Consider the following 17,288-nt stretch of genomic DNA (forward strand, 5'->3'; position numbering starts at 1 on the left):
GGGTGGTTCAGACTAACATAAACTAAAAAGCTGCAGAGTGCTTACCTGGGGGGTGCCCAGTCATGCCGTGTGCAGTCCAGAAGTGTACCTACATAAGTCTTGTTCCTCCATGTTACATTCACCACCAACATCCCTGGAAGACAAGAAAACTCAGATATACACAAGAGAAATGCTGTTGGCCACTGAGAAGAGTGTTTTCTGGGTGAGGAGCATTCTGGCTCCGGTAGGAGGGCTTAGGGGGTGCTTTGGTTCCCAGTGCACTTAACAGGATCAGGCTGGAACAGTTCCTTGGGACATTTCCTGAAACAGTTGCTAGGGCCCCTTACGATGGGCAATAGTTGCAAAGATTCTATGGTCCAGTTAATGCACGTTTTCTTTTTCTTTTTTTTTTCTTTCTTGGCCATCCTGCAGCATATGGAGTTCCTGGGCCAAGGATCAGATACAAGCAGTAGCTGTGACCTAAGTTGTAGCTGCAGCAAAGCTGGATACTTAATCCGCTATGCCAGGCAGGGGATTAAACCTGTGTGCCAGTGCTCCCAAGGTGCCGCTGATCCCAATGTGCCACAGTGGGAACTCTTAGGCACATTTTCTTAACTTTTTAAGGGTCCCACGTGTGGCATGTGGCTATTTCTGGGCTAGGGGTTGAATGAGAGCTGCAGCTGCCTACCTATGCCACAGCCAAAGCAACACTGGATCCAAGCTGCTTCTGCAACCTACAGCACAGCTTTCGGCAACACTGGATCCTTAATCCACTGAGCGAGGCCAGGGATTGAACCTGCATCCTCATAGATGCTAGTCAGGTTCTTACACTGAGCCACAATGGGAACTCTGGCATATTCTTAACTTAAAAAAAGAACTGTTCAGTATTTCAAACACACTAAAAAAAGTACAAAGGATAACAACAAAAATACACGTACCCAGCTTAATGGGTTTATAAGATTTTGTGCTATACATCCATTACATTTCTTTTTTAAAGAATAAAACAGCTTTCCAGTGGTGACACTCTCCCTATGGGAACATACCCCTTGCAAAAGATCTTCATCCCTCCCCAGCAGAGGAAAGAGGAAACAACAAGAAGTGCCTGGTACAGAGCCCCAATTCCTATTTCATGGAAGTGAAATGCCCAGGATGCTATAAAATCACCACCATCTTTAGCCATACACAAGTGGTTTTATGTGCTGGCTGCTCTACTGTCCTTTACCAGCCTACAGGAGGAAAGGCAAGGCTTACAGAGGCTGCTCCTTCTGATGGAAGCAGCACTAAAAGCACCCTGAATCCAGATGAACAGGAAACCATCCCGTTAAAGACATTTTGGTTTAAAAAAAAAAAAAAAAAGAATAAAACATCATAGCTGAAATGCATTATTTACTGTATTTTCAAACTTTCCATTGATAAAATCCCGCTGGGTGTGTAACTTATCTTTCTCACTTAACATTATAAATTTGAGATTTATCTATACTGACATAAAAAGCTTAACCCATTTATTTCAACTATGCTCACATATGTCACTGCATGATTTGACCCCAATTTATACATACTGTTGAGAGAAATTTAGATGGTTTTGCACATTTTCATTTTTAAATGACATCACAATGAACATTCCTGACATGTTCATTTTATTTAAAGATGCTTCTGAATAGATAATATAGTCACACTCCAAAATGTAAAAGGTAGCAAAAAACCTCAAACAAACCCCAACATAAAATTAAGTATCCCGGAGTTCCCATCGCGGCTCATCGGAAGCAAATCTGACTAGCATCTATGAGGACGCAGGTTCCACTCCTGGCCTCATTCAGTGGGTCAAGGATCCGGCATTTTGGTATAGGTCACAGATGTGGCTTAGATCTGGCATTGCTGTGGCTGTGGTGCAGGCTGGCAGTTACAGCTCTGATTTGACCCCTAGCCTGGGAACCTCCCTATGCCTTGGGTGTGGCCCTAAAAAGCAAAAAATAAAAATTAAAAATGAAATTAAGTATCCCCCCTGTCACTCTTCTTCAGCCTTTTAGGTCCCCCACTCAGAAACATCCATGGATATCCATGTATTCCTCCAGAGATATTTTACACATTTACAAGCAAATACGTTTATACACTCTTCCTCAAAGGGTAACAATATATACCAATGTTCTGCACATTTCCCATGTAACCATGTATTTTGGATCATTCCTGTATGAGTACACACGAACTACTTCATTCTTTTCAATGATTGCATCTGAATGATTTCAAACCATACCATCATTTATTTATGCAGTCCCCTATTAATGGACATTCAGGTTGCTTTACTCTTCTGCTATTAAAAATAACACTGAATGAATAACCTTGTACAAATGTTTTAACTTACATACATGAATGTGTCTGTAAGATAAATTCCTGGGGAGTTCCCGTCATGGCACAGTGGTTAACGAATCCGACTAGGAACCATGAGGTTGCGGGTTCCATCCCTGCCCTTGCTCAGTGGGTTAAGGATCCAGCATTGCTGTGAGCTGTGGTGTAGGTCGCAGACGCAGCTCGGATCCCGTGTTGCTGTGGCTCTGGTGTAGGCTGGTGGCTATAGCTCCCATTCAACCCCTAGCCTGGGAACCTCCATATGCCGTAAGAGCAGCCCAAGAAATGGCAAAAAGACAAAAAAAAAAAAAAAAAAAAAAAAAAAGATAAATTCCTATAAGTAAAATTGCTAGTCACAGAGCATCTGTATTTGGATTTTTCATAAATACTGCCAAACTGCCCTCAAGGAGGATGTACTGACTTACACACCCACCAGTAATGCATGAGAACACCTGCAGTGCTTTATGTAGTTTTAATGTCATGTTTCTTATTTTGAGTTTGTATATCATTTCACTACAAGATACCATTATGAGACATTTGTATTTCTTTTCAAGTGAACTATCTGTTCATATCCTTTGCTCATTTTCCTACTGTATTATAGTCTTTTTCTTTCTCGTGACTCCTGTGTTTTTTTTGGCTACACCCACGGCATATGTAAATTCCTGGGCCAGGGATCGAATCCAAGTCACAGTTGTGACCTATGCCACAGTCACGAAAACTCTGGCTCCTTAACCCACTGCATCACAGTGGGAACTCCAAAGATTTTACATTTTTAGTGGCAGGAAAAAATGAAAAGGAGATAGTATTTTATGACATGTAAAATTATATGAAATTCAAATATTGCTTCAGAAATAAAGTTTTAGGAGTTTGCATCATGGCTCAATGGTTATGAACCCGACTAGTATCCATGAGGATGTGGGTTCAATCCCTGGCCTTGCTCAGTGGGTTAAGGATTCAGTGTTGCCGTGAGCTGTGGTGTAGGTCCCAGACGTGGCTCGGATCTGACGTTGCTGCGGCTATGGCATAGGACAGCAGCTGTAGCTCCGATTGGACCCCTAGCCTGGGAACTTACATATGCCGCAGGAGCGGCCCTAGAGAAGGCAAAAAGACAAAAAACAAAACAAAACAAAAAGAAAACCTTTATAGTTATAATTTATATACAACCAAATTAATGCATTTTAAAATACATATAGTTTGACGAATGTGATTAATATATATAGTTGTATAATCACCACAAGCAAGTTATAGAACATTTCCATTATTCAAAAAGTACTCAGCCCCTGTGCAGTCAATCTTATTTCACCATCTCCAACCCCAGACAATGACTAAACTGGTTTATGCCTCTATAGCTTTGCTTTCTCTAGAATTTCATATACTTTTACTTTTTTGCCTTTTAGGGCCGCACCTGCAACATACGGAGGTTCCCAGGATAGGGGTCTAATGGGAGCTACAGTTGCCGGCCTACACCACAGCCACAGCTATAGCAATGCCAGATCCAAGCTGCATCTGTGATCTACACCACAGCTCACGTCAACGCCGGATCCTAAACCCACTGAGCAAGGCCAGAGATCGAACCTGCAACTTCATGGTTCCTAGTGGGATTGTTTCTGCTGCACCACGACGAGAACTTCAAGAATTTCCTATACATTGAGTCAGACAGCATGTAGCCTATATCTAGCTTCTTTCACTTAGCATAATACTTCCGTGATTCACCATGTAGTTGCATGTATCAGTAGTTCATTTCATTTTGTTCAATTAACTTTTTCTATTTATGAACTCTATTTTCAGTACCTAGTTACCAAGAACTCATCTCTCAGGTACCATTCTCTGGTCTCATATCTGGAGGCCAGCAGGCCTTCAGTTCCAGCCTCACTCAGTGACTTACATCTCTTCTATTTTGGGTTCATGGAGATGGTTATTTTGTTTTTGAGCCCAAAGATGTTCTTTTATTTCTATTTCATATATTTTACTTCTGGCTTTGTGTTCAGAACAGAAGGAATGTGTCAAAAGTTTGAATATGGTAGTGACCTATATGGGAAAAGAATCTGAAAAGGAATGGATGTATATGTATATATTACTGATTCATGTTGCTGTACACCTGAAACTAACATAACACTGTAAGTCAACTATACTCCAATAAAATTTTATTTAAAAAAGTTTTAATACACTAGTTCATCTTGATTTGAAGTTCCCAGGCATATTTTCTATGTAATTTATCTAGAGAATAAGTCTGGAGACTCTAGAATTAGTCTTTTGTTTTCTTTAGTCATATACTAATAAAATGCTGTTTGATTAAGCACTCCCAGGGCCTCTCTGTAATAACTCACCTATATTCATTGTCTTCTCTGATGCAGAATGCTGTCTAAAGATCACTGAACTTGGAGTCAGAAAACCTTAGTCCACATCCTTGCTCTGTATTAGTATAACCTTGGACATATCACTTAACCACTATGAATCTCATATTTTTAATTAATACTAGAGGAAGGAAACAGAAATAATTAAATTAGATGATTTAACCCAAGCAGGCTTTCAGTAAATCAGTTCAAAGGGAGTAGTTAGACAAAACCACAGGGTATCAGGACTTGAGCCCTGAACTCTTGGGCCTGGCCTTAAACAGGACCCAATTTAGCCCCTCTTCCCCTTGAAATCAGATTTTAGGATGCTCTATCATAAGACCAGATCAGACAAAGGAGCTGGGGGGCGGGGGGAGGGAGAGGATTATCTTAGAAAGCCTCAATCTAATGAAATTAAAGCAAGAAAGAACTTTAGTTTAGTCAAATGGATTTTTTTTTTTAAGTTTATGGAGGCGTAGTTGATTTAAAATGTGTTAGATTCAGGTATACGACATGGTGATCATATATATTATATATATATAATCTTTTTTCAGATTCTCTTCCATTATAGGTTTTTATAAGATATTGAATATATATTAATTCCCTGTGCTATACAGTAGGTCCTTGTTGGTTATCTATTTTATATATATAGTGTGTCAATGTTAATCCCAAACTCCTAATTTACCCCTCCCTCCCCCTTTCCCCTTCAGTGACCATGTTTGTTTTCTATGTCTGGGAGTCTCTCTGTTTTATAAATAAGTTCATGTGTTTTTTTGTTTGTTTTTTTGCTGCAACTGCAGCATTTGGAAGTTCCTGGGCCAGCAATCGAACCTGTGTCACAGCAGTGACCTAAACCACAGCAGTGACAATGCTGGATCCTTAACTGCTAGGCCACCAGGGAACTCTAGCGCTCATATCTTTAAGGCATTACACAGCAATCTCTTAATGGATTCTTATTCTTTTTATACAATTTCCTTAAAATGTCCCTTTATCTTCACCTTAGATAAAAAATACATAAAGGATTACAGGTGGGCATCCAGAAGGAAAAAGGATAGGATTCCTATCCCGTTTTAGGGCCCTGGCATTTTAAGGGAAATGGCAAACCTACTAATAAAGCAACTGGGCTAGGAGTTCCCATCATGGCTCAGTGGTTCCTAGTCGAATCTGACTAGGAACCATGAGGTTGAGGGTTCAATCCCTGGCCTTGCTCAGTGGGTTAAGGATCTGGCGTTGCCGTGAGCTGTGGTATAGGTTGCAGACACAGCTAGGATCCCGCGTGGCTGTGGTTGTGGCATAGGCCAGCGGCTACAGTTCGGATTAGACCCCTAGCCTGGGAACCTCCATATGCAGAGGAAACAGCCCTAGAAAAGGCAAAAAAACAATAAAAACAACAACAAAAACAAAACAACAAAAAAGAAAGCAACTGGGCTAAATTCTCTCTGGCTATTAACAGAGTTAATTCAAATGGATGTCTCCTCCCAGTGATGGGCTGCACTGATCACTGCATAACCAATTTGAATATGAACACAGTAAGACTCAGAGGTAGGCACCTTATTAACAAGGGCAGATAAGCACAGCTCTAGATATAGAGAGCAGATATACAATCAGAAGAGGAATATCATTCCTACTTTTGAAACAGCTGGGTAGGAACACATGTTTATAAATCTGTCTCCTTCTTCTGGTATAATCTGCAAACCTTAGCAATAATGAATGAGCTGAAAAGACAAGTCAGACAGAGTGCTGGAAATGGGAGAGGGGAAGAGGAGAAATTCTAATAATGGAATAACAAAATGGAGGCTTGTTTAAATGTCAAAGCAAACAGTTGTCTGAAGTGTAACTTTCTTCCTACAAGGTTCTGAGTTGAAACAGCTGGGAGAAAGCGAGGCCAGGAAGGAAAAAGCAGAAAATAACACTTAACAGACCTAGTTTCTCTAGTAGGGGCTAGCTTTAGGGCAGCACGTAGGCTGAAGAGAAAGAAAAAAACAAAACAAAACAAAACTGGTTTTCATTTTTAAAAACTTCCTATTTTGAATAAGTATTCACAAAATAAGGAAAGGCTTGGCATGTTTGAAGTTAATAATAATGCTTTATTAGCATTAAAAGTACTAGTCAAAGTAGTGCTTAGTGTTTCTCTAGGTGGTTATTTTCATACTTAGGAAGAGCCTCACAGACATCATCTCATTAAACATAATTAAGTTTCAGAGTGCTGAGTATCCCCCCACCTTTTCTCTGGCTGCACCCACAGGATGCAGGTGTTCCCAGGCCAGGGATCAAACCTGAGCCACAGCAGTGACAACACAAGATTCTCAACCCACCAAGCCACCAGGAAACTCTTGAGTATTCTCCCTTCTTGAAGGTGATCAACACTGGAGCAACATAAAGGGGAAATGACTTAGGTATGAGGCAGTAGTCAAGTTCTCCCAGGTCTCAGGAAGAGTGCAATATTGTCAGGACAAAACGCAATCCCAAAGCAGCACTACTTGGTTTCAGAGGACAATTCAAAACATTTTTGTGGTCAAGACTGATCTAAGCACAATAGTGGAAAGAGTAAAATTTACCTCCAGAGCCCTCACTTCTACCATTTCTACATACTTTTACCAGTTAGTACATACTTTCTCTCAGGGATCAGGTTAAGCTGACCACTCTCCGTGAAACAACTTCCTCCCAGCCTGTGACGGAACCTGTGCCAAAGCAGCAACTTGAGCCACAGCAGTGATGCCACCAGATCCTTAATCCACTGAGCCACTCAAGAAACCTGATTTTCTTCTTCTTCTGGTCCCTCTTCTTAGCACCTTCTGCTGTTCCTTCATCTCTAACTAATGATTCAAACTTCTAGCTCCAGCACCAGCCTGTCTCCTGAATTCCAAATTCATTTTTCTAGTTGCAAATCTGATATTTCCATTTGACGTCTCAACAATTATCTCAAGCTTACTAAGACCCAAACTGAGCTCTTGATATCCACCTGCTCCTTAACCACTCCCCTGCCCCCTGCTCCCAATAACAACTTGTTGTGAGTTTTCCCTATTTCAGGTAATGGCATTTCCATCCTTCCATGTATTCAGGTCAAAAACCTTGGGAGTTCTACTTGATTCCTCTCTTATTCTCACGACCCACATCAGACAGCTGGCAAAGCGTGTTGGTTCAACCTTCAAAATACATCCAGGATTTTGACATATCTCACTATCTCCACTTCTCTGGCTCCAAGCACTCCTTGAATTATTGCAACAGCCATCCTTATCCCTCTCAGACCTATTTTTAACACAGGAGCCTGAAAGAGCCTGTTAAAAAATCTAAGTCATAGCCTATCATTCCTCTACTCCAAACCTTCAAAGACTTCTTTCCATTTTACCAGATTAAAGGCCTAAATTCTTCCTCCTCTTTTTTTTTTTTTTTGCTTTTTAGGGCCTCACCTCCAACTTCCCAGGCTAGGGGTCAAATGGGAGCTACAGCTGCTGGCCTACACCACAGCAACACCAGAGCCTTAACTCACTAAGCAAGGCCGGGAAGCGAACCCACATCCTCATGGATCCTAGTTGGGTTCGTTAACCGCTGAGCCTTGAAGGGAACTCCCAAAGGCCTAAATTCTTACAGTGACCTTAAAGGACTGATATGATCTCAGCCCTCATTACCTCTCTGATCAACATCATCTCATCTGCCCCTCACCCTCTGTTTTCGCACAGTGATCTACTTGTTCCTTGAACACAACAGGCATGTTCCCATCTTAGGGCCTTGAACTTGCCACTCCATCTGTCAGTAACATTCCCTCCCCCGCCCCCCATATTCTCAAAGCTATTTCTTTCAAATATATCTTCTCAAAAGTAGTTTCAGTGAGGCCATCCCTAATTCCCACCCCTGCTTATACACTCCTTAGTTCCCTTTCCTGCCTTCCCTTCCATGATATTTACCAGTACAAAACAGCAGAAATTTATTATTTATCTTGTTTGCTATCTGCTCAGTCCTATTAGAATGTAAGCTCTATGAGGAGCAAGATTTTTGTCAGTTTTGTTTGTTTGTTTGTTTGTTTGGTCTTTTTAGGGCTGCACTTGTGGCATATGGAGGTTCCCAGGCTAGGGGTCTAACCAGAGCTGTAGCCACCAGCCTACACCACAGCCACAGCGATGCCAGATTCGAGCAGCGTCTGTGACCTACACCACAGCTTACAGCAAAGTTGGATCTGTAATCCACTGGGCAAGGCCAGGGATCAAACCCCCAACCTCATGGTTCCTAGTCGGATTTGTTTCCACTGCACCACAACGGGAACTCCTGCCAGTCTTTTTGACTGCTGTATCTATAACAACTAGAAACATACTGGGTATATAATAGATTCTCTCCAGAAACTCTGTTCAAGTAAAGTGAAAAAACTGATTAACAGAAATCTCAATTAAATATAGTTGGGAAACCAGAAGAAGGCGCTCTCATGCCCTGTGTTAAGAGCAGAACGCAACAGGAAGAAGAAAGACTCCTCTTCTTTCCTGGCAAAGACTCAACCAATGAAAAGCCAGGGGCTCTGTTTACTGGGGTGCTCCCTTTCCCCTCTATAAAACTGCTCTTCCCTTGCCATGCAAGGACTGAATGCGGCTCACCATGGTTACAGACCCCGAGCTGCAATTCTCTGCCATAAGCCCAGCTTTGCTGGAAAAATAAATGGTGGTCCTGCCCTTTTTATATTTAAAGCCCTCCAGGCTTTACTTAGGATCTCTTGTAAGGTTTTGTTTTTCTGGTTAAGGCTTTATGCTATATGGCCTCTTCTGACCCTTCAGTGTGATTTTGAGATCAGGCTGTTTTCACTGAAGCTGGGTGAGAAGCCATAGATAGGCCCATTCCTCCGGGAACAGGGAGAGACTGCTTCACTGAAACTGTGCCAGTCTGGTCACTGGCCCATTCCTATGGAATAAGGGCTGTTCTCTGGAAACTGGCTGAAAAACCTCTGGCCTTTTCAACAAGTCCAATCTGTTTCCTTAGAAATAGCTGGTGATAGCTTGCAGGCTGTTTGAAGAAATTTTTTTTTTTTTTTTATTTTATGTCCACATCTGTGGCATATGGTGTTCCCAGGCCAAGGGTTGAATCTGAGTTGTAGGTACAACCTACTCCATGGCTGTGGCAATGCCAGATCCTTTACCTCACCTCACAGTGCCGGGCAAACGCGTGCCTCCATAGTGACCTGAGCTGCTGCATTCTTTCATATGCTTAACCCAGTGCACCACAGTGGGAACTCCTGAAAGTTGTTTTTTACTGTTGAGAAAAACCTCTGAGAAATGGATCTCAGTTATTTAAATATTTTGAGGGTGCCCCCATATCCCGGGACTCTGGCCCAAAAAGACTGTGGTCCTCCCCCATGCACATTTCTAACTAAGTGGACCACCTTATCCAAAGGCAATTTAGATTATAAATGAACATTCTATGGAACTTTAGAAATCCCCAAACTTAATTTCCTTAAAACTGAACTGGACTACAATAGCTCAAAAATATACAGAACTGAATGGTATGCCTATTTCAACTGCTATTTTAAGGTTTCCAAACATCAGGAACCTAAAATTGCTTCTCTGAAAAATCAAATTTTAAGATCAACTGAGGCAAATGTAGATGTTCCTATGTGGCACAACAGGTTACAGATCCTGCATTGTCACAGCTGTGGCATAGGTCGCAAATGTGGTTCCAGTTCAAACCCTGGCCTGGGACCTTCCACATGCCAAAGTGTGGTCAAAAAAAAAAAAAAAAAAAAAAAAGATTAACTAAGGCAAATAAATAATTAAAAAGGGATAAAATGGCTCCCAAAGCCTCAGGCTCTTCTTGCCTTCTTTGTCTGAGGCTCTGGCACCATCTTTTCCTCCCTTGGCTCCTTGTGGACAGACTCTGGCTCCAGGGCCATTTCTGTCCTTCTATACCCTCAGTTCTCTTATACTAACTCTCTCCTGGAACTTGCCCCTTTCTCTGATACTCTCCTGGCTTCCTTTCCTCTCAACTTGTCAGAACCTGTCCCTTTAAAATAAGCCTTCTGAGAGTCCAGAGTCTAAACCCTTAATTTTTTTATATTCCCTTATATTGAACTGTGAGCCATTGTCAAGATTTTCCCAAAGGAATTGAAGATCCTCACAGGTTTGCTGAGGAATTTAATATAGTCATTCAAATTTACCAATCTGGTTTCTCTGACTTATAGCAACTAGTTCATATACTTGTTGGTGAAGGCCAGGCCCAGTATTAGATGAAAATGGTTAATTGGGAATATCCTGAAATATCTCTAGAATTACTGGGAGATCAGCCCACAAACTTATTATATGATTAGGCTCGAACTATTGCTAGGTGACTTCATCAAGCAATTCCTAGGGCTTTTTCAAAGACTATTAACTGGAAGAAAATTCAGGCTTGTACAAAAATCTGATGAACCTATTTATTACAACTGACTTCAGATTGTTTTTAAAGAAAATTCTGGTCTTCCTTTATATATATGTTGATTCCACCTGGGTAGGTTGTTTGTTTGTTTGCACTTTTCTGGTCTGTGCTCATGGTATATGGAGGTTCTCAGTCAAGGGGTCCAATTGGAGCTATAGCTGCCAGCCTACACCACAGCCACAGCAACGCAGGACCCGAGCTGTGTCTGTGACCTACACCACAGTTCCCGGCAACGCCAGATCCTTAACCCACTGAGCAAGGCCAGAGATTGAACCCAAAACCTCATTGTTCCTAGTCGGATTTGTTAACCACTGCGCCACGATGGGAACTCCTATTTTTACTTTTTATTTTTTGCTGCACCCAAGGCATAAGTTCCTGGGCCAGGGATCAAATCCATGGCATAGCAGCAACAATGCCAGATCCTTAACCTGCTATGTCACAAGGGAACTCCTCCACTTGGGTAATTTTGTTGTTGTTGTTGTTGTTTTTTTCTTTTTACAGCTGCACCTTCAGGCATATGGAAATTCCTGGGCTAAGGGTCAAATCACATCTGTGACCTATACCACGACTCAGGGCAACGGTGGTGTAGGTCACTTAACTCACTAAGCGAGGCCAGGGATTAAACCTAAGACCTCATGGATACTAGTTGGGTTCATTACTACTGAGTCACAATAGGAACTCCCAAAGTTTTTTATACATGTAATAATTTTAGGGCAAATGTTTCATCTGACTTTTTCACTCAGCATAATGATTTTGAGGTTCCTCCATTTCATTACACGTCACTAATTTGTTCTTTTCTATCACAGAATAGTATTCCATTGTACAGCTAAACCACAATTTACTTATGTACTCACCTGATGATGGACATGTGTGCCTTGTCTAGTTTTGACTGGTATAAGTAAATGTGCTAGAAGTATTCATGTACAAAAAAAAAAAAAGAGCCAGGGCTTTGGAAAAGAGATTGTTACAAATTTAAGGACTTTAGGCACCTTCAGCCAGCCCTCTGCCTTTCCAGCATCCTCCCAACTCTCAATGATGGGGCTCTGAGGAACACCAGGGGCTTTTCTCAATTCTCTCTCTTAATCGGCTTGGAGAAACATATCTCCAGATTGGGATGACTCTCTTCTTGTCCTAATTGACATTGCTGCCACACTCTCAATGCTCAACGCAATTAAGCAGTCCCTGCTTCAGAGTACTAAAACAGTTCAAACAGTGGATCTCTAATGAACCTCCAAAGGCTCCTCTCTCTGACCTATTCCCTTTTGTTTAGACCCTTTGAGATACACACACCTTCTTCTCCTTAGTTCCTCTGTCATTACCATTAGGCTGAGACTTCTCAAAGAAGTATCATGCCTATGAATCAATTTTGTGTACACTTGAAACTAACACAACATTGTAAATCGACTACACTCCAATGTAAAATAAAAATTGAAAAAAAAAAAAAAGTATCATGCCAAAAGTCTTTCTCCCAAAGGGGGAAATAACTAGGATTTGACAGAAGTCAACAAAGTAACCAAGTGAATTAAATGGTCTGACATCTTTTATTTTGTTCTGTCTCTGACAGTACTAGAGCTGATTCTGGAAACAATGATCATTTGTCCCTACCGAATGGGCTACCACCTTCCTTATGGGCAAAATCTCCAACTGGTATCAGCAAAATTAATACTGTACCTCCCACTAGGATTCATAAAGATTCCTCAAAACCTCTTCCCAGAATTAATCAATATCCTATAAAGTGAAGCAGCCCTTCAAGGCACAAAGCTCATAATAGAAGATTACAAGGCTCAAGGCCTCATTATTCCTTGTGCTAGCCCCTGTAGCACTTCCATTCTCTCAGTGAGAAAATTTAAGGGCTGAGGCTGAGGTCCAGGACCTCTCAGCAAAAACAACACTGGTATCACTTAATACCCTGTTATTTCTAACCCTCATACTCAGTATCCATTCCCACTGGAAGTAAATTCTTTTCTGTAACTGATTTATGCAGTGCATTCTTTAGTATTCAGTTGATAAAGCTAGCCAATACCTTTTTGCCTTCATTTGGGAAGAAAAATAATTCACCAAGATAGTCAATGACTCAAGGGTTTTCTTGAGATCCCTTCATTTCTCACAAACCCTGAAGTCTGATGTGGATGATATAAATTTCAGGAGGGGTTCTACTTTGTTGCAATACGTAGATGATTTGCTTCTTTGCTCTCCTTCTCAATTCTCCTCAGGATCCACTTGCTAAAACTTTGTCTTAAAAGGGGTTCCCAAAGAAAAGCTGGTTTTCCCAAACCTAGTTTCAATATGTAGGGCATGTGATCTCAGAACAAGGACTACAACTAGATCTATACAGACTTCATGGTGTTCTAAGTTTCCCAAAACCCCAATCTAGGTGCCAAATGAGAGGTATTCTTGAGCTACTGGTTATTGCTTAAGTCAGATTCTGGATTTCTCTCTTATAGTCAAACCTCTGTATGTTTCACTCAACAATAAAAACCCTGACCCAATTTTATGGGAAGAACTGACAACACGGTCTTTATGGCCTTAAAAGGGAGACTGATGAATTCACCTGCCCTTGGGCAAACCAATTATGAGATTCCTCTTTTCCTTTTTTTGTATGAAAAGGCAGGCAAATGCCCTTGAGGCACTCATCCAAAACCAAGAGACCACCATCAACCCACACAGGGTATTATAGCCAGCACCTGGACTCTGTGCCATGGGAATTACCTCTTGCCTTAGAGTCATTATAACCACTACCTTTTTGGTTAAAGCAACCAAGAAAATCACTGCGGCATGCCCTTTAACCACTTCTATACTTCATGCAAAGTTTCCCTGAATTCTCACCACACTCAAAATTTCTTAATCTTCACCTCACCTCCTATGAAGTCCTTTTGTTAACTGTTCTCCACGTAACTCTTTACATTGTAATAAACTTAACCCTGCTACTCTTCTCTGCTCCATCACCTATAAAGTCCCTCACAGCTGCTTATCCCTGATGGATCACCTCCTGACTCTTGGTGAAATTCTTCCAGGTAATACTAACTTTTATGGTTCACTGATGGCTCTTACTTAAAAGCTGACAATGGCAAATATTGTACTGAGTATGCTTTCAATGTTGTTGAGGCATTCTGAGGAATCTTTATCTTTGACTAACTCGGCCCAATAGGGTGAATTATCCACTGTTATATGGGACTGTACTTTAGCCAAGGACTAAATTGCCAATATTTATACTGATAATATATATACTTTTGGAGTAGCTTGATTTTGGAATGTTGTGGAAGCAATGTGGCTTCCTTACCTCCAGCAGCAATAAAATTTTATTTTATTTTATTTTATGGCTTTTTAGGGCCTTGCCTGCAGCATATGGAAATTCCCAGGCTAGGGGTCAAATCAGAGCTGCAGCTGCTGGCCTTCACCACAGCCATAGCAACTAGGGATCCGAGCTGCGTCTGCAACCTATACCACAGCTCACAGCAATGCTGGATCCTTAACCCACTAACCCACTGATCGAGGCCAGGGATCAAACCCACATCCTCATGGATACTAGATGGGTCGTAACCCACTGAGTCACAAGGGGAACTCCCAGAAATAAGATTTTAAAAGACCTCTATGTTCAGGAATTAATGGAGACAATACCTGCCACTTTAGTTATTAAGATTCCAGGGGGTTCTATACTTGACTCTTGAAAAGCTAAGAGAAATTGCCTTGCTGACATTTCCACAAGAAATGAAGCCTTTAAAGGAAATGAAAGCAACCAGACCTCTGTCACGGGTCAAAGGGATATTTCCCCAAAAGATAACTTAGAGAAACTGGTTAGGGAAGCCCAACAACTGGCCTCAGAAAAGGAAAAATAAGACTGGAAATCCAACAAGCGTTGGTTCAATAAAAACAGAAGCTCTGGTTTGGACGAAATAATAGCCCAGTCTTACTGAGGACTCTAAAATTCTCATTCCCCACCACTGTCCATGCATTAAACCACTGGTGTACTGACAAAATACCAACATTCATGAATCTATATGAGTGGAGAAATATTAACAAGGCCACAAAAATCAACTACTTCACTTGTCCCACTTGTACTCACGTGATCCAGGGAAGCCTGTTTGTACTGCTCCTGGACATTTTGAATTTCTTAATTTGAGGTCTGTTTGGCAAATGGATGTCATATAACCCCTCTAGATGGATATGACTATATTTTAGTCATGGTCTGTATGTTTTCCACAATGGACTGGAGCCTCTCCTTGCTCACAGGCTACAGCCTCTATTGCAGCTTAAATCTTTCTGGAAAAGATTATACTACCTGGGGAATTCCCCTCAAACTTCACTATGAAGGAACCCATTTTACTGGCCAGGTACTTCAACTTGTCTGTGCTGTTTGGTTGGTTTTATAACAGTTTTATTATGCTTACCACCCTCAATCCTCTGATTTAGCTGAACACACTAACCACATTATTAAGACTCAATTGGCAAAAATTTGCAGAGGCCCTCCAAATACCTTGGCCAAAAGCACCGCTGTTGGTCCTTCTAAATCTCAGATCCACACCTTTTAAAAATTTATTGGAGTTCCTGTCATGGCTCAGTGGTTAACGAACTGGACTAGTATCCATGAGGACGCAGGTTCAATCCCTGGCCTCACTCAGTGGGTTAAAGGATCCGGTGTTGCTACAAGCTGCTGTGTAGGTCACAGATGTGGCTCAGATGCAGCATTGCTGTGGCTGTGGATAGGCCGGCAGCTATAGTTCTGATTCAACCCCTAGCCTGGGAACTTCCACATGTGATGAGTGTGGCCCTAAAAAAGCAACAACAACAACAAAAATTATTTATAGGCCATATCTGAGGCATGTGGAAGTTCCTGGGCCAGGCGACCTGAGCCACTATAGTAACAATGCCAAATCCTTAACCCACTGGGCCACCACGGAACTCCAGATCCACGCCTTTTAGAACTCACAAACTCTCTCACACCCTTTGAGACACTCAGAAGATGTCATATGCACTTGGCTCCTGATTCCTTTTGACGCACAAGTGATGAAAGAAGAGATACTTGGAGTTCCTGTTGTGGCTCAGCGGGTTAAGAACTCAACTAGTATCCATGAGGATACAAGTTCAATTCCTGGCCTCACTCAGTGGGTTAAGGATACAGCATGCCACAAGCTGCAGCTTAGGTCACGGATGTGATTCAGATCCAGTGTTGCCATGGCTGTGGTGTAGGCCAGCAGCTGCAGCTCTGATTTGATCCTTAGCCTGGGAACTTACATATGCTGAGGGTGTGTCCCTAAAAAGACAAAAAAAAAAAAGAAAGAGAGAGAGAGAGATACTCCAATATTAAAGGCCCAATTGCTTCTATTAAAAATAACCAAAGGGAGTTCCCATCGTGGCTCAGCGGTTAACGAATCCAACTAGGAACCATGAGGTTGAGGGTTTGACCCCTGGCCTCACTCAGTGGGTTAAGGATCCAGCATTGTTGTGGTATGGGTTGCAGACACGGCTCAGATCCTGCATCACTGTGGCTGTGGCATAGGTTGGCAGCTGCAGCTCAGATTGGATCGCTAACCTGGGAACTTTCATACGCCACAGGTTTGGCCCTAAAAAGCAAAACAAACAAACAAAAGAAAAACTAAAAGAGTTCCCCAGTAGCTCAGTGGGTTAAGAATTTGGTGTTGTCCCTGCTGTGGCTTGAGTTGCTGCTGTGGTGTGGGTTTGATCCCTAGCCTGGGAACTTCTGTGTGCTACAGGTGTGGCCAAATAATAATAATAATAATAATCATGCTTTGATAGAGCAGTCTTTTCATACGGCTCTCCTGGGGGATGAAGACCTTCAACATCAAACATGGGAAAAAACTCTTCTATCTCACTGGAAAGGCCCCTACCAGGTCCTACTAACCAAACCTTGTGTCACCAAACCCCAAGAAACAGACTCTTGGAGATCATGTGCCACAAGTAAAGAAAGTACCAAATCCTTAGTGGGCCTGCACATTACTTGTTACCTGCAAGTGGAGATTTCCCAGAAGTGAAGCAGACAACATCTGATGAGACAGCTTTTCCAAGAGCTTTTCCAGCACTGTGGGTTAAGTATCTAGCACTGCTGTAGCTATAGTGTACATCGCAACTATGGCTTGAATCTGATCCCTGGCCCAGGAACTCCATAGGCTGCGGGGCAGCCAATAAAAGGGTGAAATGTAAGAAATTAACAAATAGAAACTTCAATTCAATAGAGGTGGGAGGCCAGAAGAAGGCGCTCTTACACCTGTGGTAACAGCAGAGCCC

The 17,288-nt window shown here is 41.9% G+C and overlaps 2 protein-coding genes across 5 annotated transcripts in view; one reads left to right on the forward strand and one right to left on the reverse strand.

The window, feature by feature from the left end:
* ZNF609 (zinc finger protein 609) overlaps window positions 1-17,288 on the reverse strand; it is a 244,740-nt gene that overhangs the window by 14,825 nt on the left and 212,627 nt on the right. For all 4 annotated transcript variants that reach the window (XR_002344510.1, XR_002344514.1, XM_013992893.2 and 1 more), the window contains one exon: window positions 46-133. Coding sequence is in view for 2 of the 4 variants with exons in the window: in XM_013992893.2 (XP_013848347.1) it covers window positions 46-133 (88 nt within the window). In the remaining 2 variants the exon portion in view is untranslated. The remainder of the gene's footprint in view (window positions 1-45; window positions 134-17,288) is intronic.
* Window positions 448-1,263, forward strand: LOC102168143 (40S ribosomal protein S27-like). Its single transcript, XM_013992889.2, is given in 2 exon segments — window positions 448-1,229; window positions 1,232-1,263. Coding segments are annotated over 2 exon segments (153 nt in total). The 5' UTR covers window positions 448-1,108.

The sequence above is a fragment of the Sus scrofa genome, chromosome 1 (genome assembly GCF_000003025.6).
Source record: "Sus scrofa isolate TJ Tabasco breed Duroc chromosome 1, Sscrofa11.1, whole genome shotgun sequence".
Lineage (NCBI taxonomy): Eukaryota > Metazoa > Chordata > Mammalia > Artiodactyla > Suidae > Sus > Sus scrofa.